The sequence below is a fragment of the Lucilia cuprina genome, chromosome 6 (genome assembly GCF_022045245.1).
Source record: "Lucilia cuprina isolate Lc7/37 chromosome 6, ASM2204524v1, whole genome shotgun sequence".
Classification (NCBI taxonomy): domain Eukaryota; kingdom Metazoa; phylum Arthropoda; class Insecta; order Diptera; family Calliphoridae; genus Lucilia; species Lucilia cuprina.
In genome coordinates, this window is record NC_060954.1 from 8106939 (window position 1) to 8113293 (window position 6355).

Consider the following 6355-nt stretch of genomic DNA (forward strand, 5'->3'; position numbering starts at 1 on the left):
AGTCTATAGTCTAGTCTATAGCCTAGTCTATAGTCTAGTCTATAGTCTAGTCTATAGCCTAGTCTATAGTCTAGTCTATAGTCTAGTCTATAGTCTATTCTATAGTCTGGGCTGTAGTCTAGCCTATAGTCTGGCCTATAATCTACTTTATAGTCTGGACTATAGCCTAGTTTATAGTCTGGACTAAAGTCTTAACTACAGTTTCGTCTATAATTCTATATAATAGTCTGTGCTATATTCTCGACTAACGTGTAGTCTATAATTTGTACTACTGAATATTTTACAGTTAGGACTATTGCCTAATATTTAATATTCTCCAGTCTAATAGTTTAAAACCTCCAGTCTTCCCTACAATTCAGTTTGTAGCTAATATTTTGTCTCCTTAGCAATTCAACTACGTTTTAATGTTATTTTTAGTTAATTTCATAATAACATTGTTTATATCTCTGGGGATGTGCTGTTATAAAACAGTATATTTAAGTTTATTTTGTTTTTTTATTAACTGCTAATTGTTCGTTAAATAATTGAAATCAGTTTTTTGTAAATCATAATATAAAGCAATTATAATCCATTATTTGTTTCCTTTTTTTATGTGATAATGGTCACCCTATTAGTTGACGTTTTTTTTATAGAAACAAAATTAGAATAACAAATTCACTACCTGGGGTATTGGGGCTTAACTAAATTTAGTTATACATGTAATATTACATAGAGCTATTATTAAAGTAAATTTTCAAAAATCAATTTTCAATATTTAATCCTTTATTTATAGAAATAAATACCCGTCAAAACAGAATGTCATATTATATTCATCCCTAATGACAGCTGCACTTTAAGTTTTTATATTTTTCATATCGTAACGTTAGATAAACTTCATACAATCAAAATTTTTTTATTGAACTGACAATTTTTATTAAATGACAAATCCTTATGCTGCATATATGTCACCTAATATTGGAAACATATTGCTCTCTCTCTTTCCATCTATCTATCTATCTCTCCCTGTTGTGTTAGCAGTGCTAATATGTCACTTATTACGACTACTTTATTGTTATTATAAAAATAAATACAATAAATAGTTCATAAAATAATATTACGTGTGTGTGGGCAATATGATGACACATTGTCAGATTTAATAAAGTTTTGTCAGTATTTTATTACGAAAAAAGTAACACACAAACATTAGAGATTTAATAAAAGTCAAAGTTAGACAAGGATATAGTCCAGAATATAGGCAAGACCATAATATAGACTATAGAGTAGACTATAGTCCAGACTAAAGATTAAACTATAATAGTATATTTCAGATAATAGACCAGAATATAGATTATTTTATAAAACTATAGACAAGATAATAATCCAAACGATAGACTAGAATATAGTGCGGACTATGGACTATACTATAGCCTAGACTTTAGACCAGAATATAGTGAAGGCTATAGTCTCTAATTAAGTCAAAAATATAAAGCATATAGTCCAGACAGGCTTGACTAGAGGCCAGTGTAAAAACAATCCAATATATAGATTAGGACTATAGATTAGGATATAGTCTAGACTTTAGCTTGAACTTTTTCAGTCTTTAGGCTAAAATAGAGTTTACATTGAAGACTAAAGTCCAGGCTAAAGAGTAAACTATAGTCTAGACTAAAGACTTAACTATAGTCTAGACTAAAGACTTAACTATTGTCTAGACTAAAGACTTGACTATAGTCTAGACTAGATACTATTTTATAATACAGACTACAGAATCAACTATAGTGCAGTCTATAGAATAAACATAATCGAAACTGTAATTCAGACTAGACCAGAGTTCAGACTAGTCTAGAGTAGGTTATAGTCCAGACTATAAACTAGAATATAGACCAGACTTCAGACTAGATTATAGTTCAGACTAATGTCTGTGTAATAATTCAGTCTATACACTATACTTTTGTCCAGGCTATAGGCTATTTCCAGACATAGAATATAGTTCAGTTTTTAAACATAACTATAGTATAGTCCAGACTGTAGGCTAAACTATAGCCCAGGCTGTTAACTAGACTGTAGTTCAGACTACAGACTGGACTATAGTATAAATTATTGACTACATTTTAGTCCAGATAATAGACTTTAGTTCAAACTAATGTCTCTTTAATAGTTCAGTCTATGCACTAAGCTAAAGGCTATTTCCGGGCATAGAATAGAATATATTTCAGACTTAAAACAAAACTATAGTCCAGACTATAGACTGTCTGTAGTTCAGACTGTAGACTAGACTATAATCTAGACGAGAGTAGGTTATAGCCCAGAATATAGAATAAATCTAGACTCTAGACTAGAGATTATTTTAAAATCCAAAATGTGACCTTCTAACTAACTAACTAACTAACTAACTTGCTAACTAACTAACTAACTAACTAACTAACTAACTAACTAACTAACTAACTAACTAACTAACTAACTAACTAACTAACTAACTAACTAACTAACTAACTGACTAACTGACTAACTGACTAACTGACTAACTAACTTGCTAACTAACTAACTAACTAACTTGCTAACTATCTTACTAACTGACTAACTTGCTAACTAACTAACTTGCTAACTAACTAACTAACTAACTAACTAACTAACTAACTAACTAACTAACTTACTAACTAACTAACTAACTAACTAACTAACTAACTAACTAACTAACTAACTAACTGACTAACTAACTAACTAACTAACTAACTAACTAACTAACTAACTAACTAACTAACTAACTAACTAACTAACTAACTAACTACAGATAGAATATAACTATCGTCCAGGCTGTAGATACTATAGTCCAGAACATAGATAGAAATGTAGTCCAGACATCAGATAGGACTTTTGCCCAGACAATAGATAGGACCATTCTTCAGACTTCAGATAAGACTATTGCCCAGACTATAAATAGGACTATTGTCTATAGATAAAACAATAGTTAAGACTAGTCAAAATCCAACCTATAGACTAGATTATTATCCAGACTATTAATTACATTCCACTCTATAGATAGGACCATTGTTCAGGCTGTAATCTAGACCATAAATAGACATTTTGCCCAGACTATATAAACGACTAATGTCCAGACCATAGATGGAACTTTTGTCCAGGCTATAGATATAATTATAGAGAGTGTTATTGTTCAGATTATGCATAAGAATAGTATTCAGACTATAGATAAGACTACAGTCAATGCTTTATATATGGCTTGTGTCCAGAACGTATATAGATTGTTCAGTTTATAAATTGAACTGATATAATCCAGAGAATAGATAGGACTATTGTTCAAGGTATAGATAGAAATATTCTTCAGACAATAGATAGGACTTTTGTCTAGACAATAGATTGGACTATTATATGGACAATAGATTGGATTATTGTACAAGATAAAACTATTGTCCATGCTATAGCTAGAACTATAGTCTAGACTATAGATAGGAATTTAGACCAGATTATAGTTCAGACTTCAATTTGAACATTATGTGCTATTTAAAAACATTCTGCTGTAGTTTTCTACATTGTACCATCCGCTTGCTGAAGTTTAAATTGATTAAAGGGGTTTTAATTATTTCATAGTTATTGTTATATGTGGCTATGTCACGATATAATGATTTGCAAAGAGCCTCCATATATTTAAGGGAATCTTTGTCTGGCGCATTGATTTAGTACTAAAATAGCATTACAAAACATAGAACACAAAAACGCTTAGAAAAATTAATTTAACAAAAAAAAAGATGAAATTTTTTTTAAAGTTAATCATTATGCAATTTTTAATACATACTGTATGCACTTGGAATGTGGAATATGTGGGCCAACAATTGGTATTGCCCATAGCTAAGGGCACTCAGGAGACGCTGTATTGTGTGTGTGAAAAGTGCTGGGATGATAATTTGGATTTACTTATGAAATGGGTACAGTCGTCGACTATGCATCCTTAACTGGTATTGTCACACAATATAGATTTGGTGCTAAAGAACAGCGATACTAAACGTAATATTTTAAGTCTGATAATTGCGTATGATTTTGAGGACCCGATATTTAAAATACATCAACGTCTATTAACGGGAAGGCATTTTTATATAAACATAATTTTAATGCTAGAACCAGTGGAAGATTTTCAAAAAGTCATCGCTGTGCTGAGGTATTTCTATGAACAGAAATTTGTCAATAGCGATGTCTACTATCTGAATGCCAGTAGTCAGCGGAATGAGGTCTTCAGCTATGATGCTTATCCGAGATTTGCGGTTTTAAATAAAAGTCATCTGGTGGGTGATGTGCGCAAGTTTTATTATAAAATTATCGATAAAACCGATTTAAAAGGTTATCGTTTTGACACGCCCCTTATGCAGGATCCACCTAAAGTTATACGTTATAAAAATAAACTCGGATGGCCCCGTATACAGGGAGTTACTTACAATATCATACAATTGACTTTGGCTTATTTAAATGGCACCTTAAATGAAACTGAAACCCAGCAGCAGTCTTGGCAGCAGGACCGCATACCCATAGTGGATATGAAATATGTTTTAGAACAGGTGCGTGAGCGTAAAGTAGAATTGGCCGCACATGCTTATGCTTTATTTCATAATGATGCAAGGGTTCAGAAAAGTTATCCTCTCTTAGTGGTTAATTGGTGTTTAATGGTGCCCATTTTTAATCATGAGTTTACCATGTTCTACCCCTTTATGCCGTTCCAATGGAAGGTATGGCTTACTTTCACGTTTGCCTTTGTGGTCATTAATATTGTCAGTTATATATTTCTAAAACTCCATGGCATAGATCATACCAATTTTATTTTAATCAATTTCTGTAAATTCATCAATACCGCTCCTCCTAAGCCAAATCAAAATCCTACAAAATTATGGTTTGATATGTTACTTAATGGTTTTATATTCATTCAAAGTTTTTTCCTCTGTGCCTTTTATACCTCTACCCTGGGCAGTTTTCTAACCGTTACCATAATACGCAAACAAATCAACTCACTGGCCCAGTTAATAGAATCCCAATTACCTATTATGATTATAGACTACGAATTGGAATTTTTACTAGAGGCCCAATTTGATTTGCCTCTTAAGTTTTGGCAACTTTTAAGACCCGTCAATTCTTCTACCTTCTATCGTCATCAATTCACTTTGAATAGTTCCTATGGCTATTTTACCACCTATGACACCTGGCATTTTCTCAATCTCCAGCAAAAGCATTTAAAGCCAGCCCTATTTCGTTATACGGATATTTGTTTTGGTGATTATCATTTAGCCTTTCCCATGATTACCGAGTCGCCCATATGGCGTGATGTAGAATATTTAATGCTACGCATTCATTCCTCCGGTCTATACTATTATCACGAACAAAAATCATTCGAGTATGCTATACGTGCTGGCCTGGTGCGTTATCGTAATGAACATTCCAGTTTTCAGACTGTGGGCTTTGTCCACTTGAAATTGGTTTTGGGGTTTTTTATATTTGGTCTATTTGTTTCATTTTTAAGATTTTTCTATGAATTGTGGCAAAATTGGAAAATGCATGAACTGGCAAATGTGGAATATAGTTTTTTGAAAAAAGTTTTTAACATTTTTAAAAACTTTCGATTTAATCCTATGAAGTGATATCTATATATTGTTCAATATGTTAAACTATAAATAAATCTATGTGCTTTATAATTAAAAAAAATATAAATGTGTTTAAATTTAATAAAAAAAACTTGCAGAAATTACGAATCTAAAGACTGGACCATAGACCGATTTATAGTTTATACTTTAGAATCATCTATAGACTATAGAATCACGTCCACAAAGGACTATATAATCATCTATAGTCTTGACTATAGTCTTTACTATAGACTCGTCTATATTCTTTACTATGGACTCGACTATAGTCTTGACTATAGACTCGTCTATAGCCTTGACTATAAATTCGTCTGCAGTCTTGACTATTGATTCGTCTATAGTCTTGACTATTGACTCGTCTATAGTCTCGACTATTGACTCGTCTAAAGTCTTGACTCGTCTATAGTCTTGACTCGTATATAAGTTTGACTACTGACTCGTCTATAGTCTTGACTATTGACTCGTCTATATTCTTGACTATAGACTCTTCTATATTCTTGACTATAGAATCTTCTATATTCTTGACTATAGACTCTTCTATATTATTGAGTCTATAGTCCAGACTATAAATGAGTCTATAGTCCAGACTATAGATGAGTCTATAGTCCAGACTATAGATGAGTCTATAGTCAGGACTATAGATGAGTCTATAGTCTGGACTATAGATGAGTCTATAGTCTGGACTATAGATGAGTCTATAGTCTGGACTATAGATGAGTCTATAGTCTGGACTATAGATG

General features: G+C 31.9%; 1 protein-coding gene across 1 annotated transcript; it reads left to right on the top strand.

Annotated features, from left to right (window-relative positions):
- Positions 1-3813: 3813 nt before the first annotated feature.
- On the top strand, positions 3814-5616 carry LOC111690128. The gene has a single exon (XM_046953743.1). The coding sequence runs from the start codon at positions 4104-4106 to the stop codon at positions 5613-5615; it is 1512 nt and encodes a 503-aa protein (XP_046809699.1). The 5' UTR covers positions 3814-4103; the 3' UTR covers position 5616.
- Positions 5617-6355: the final 739 nt, after the last annotated feature.

Bases quoted from the DNA above. Each gene is read 5' to 3' on its own strand.
- LOC111690128 (XM_046953743.1), top strand. From the start codon at position 4,104: ATGCTAGAACCAGTGGAAGATTTTCAAAAAGTCATCGCTGTGCTGAGG.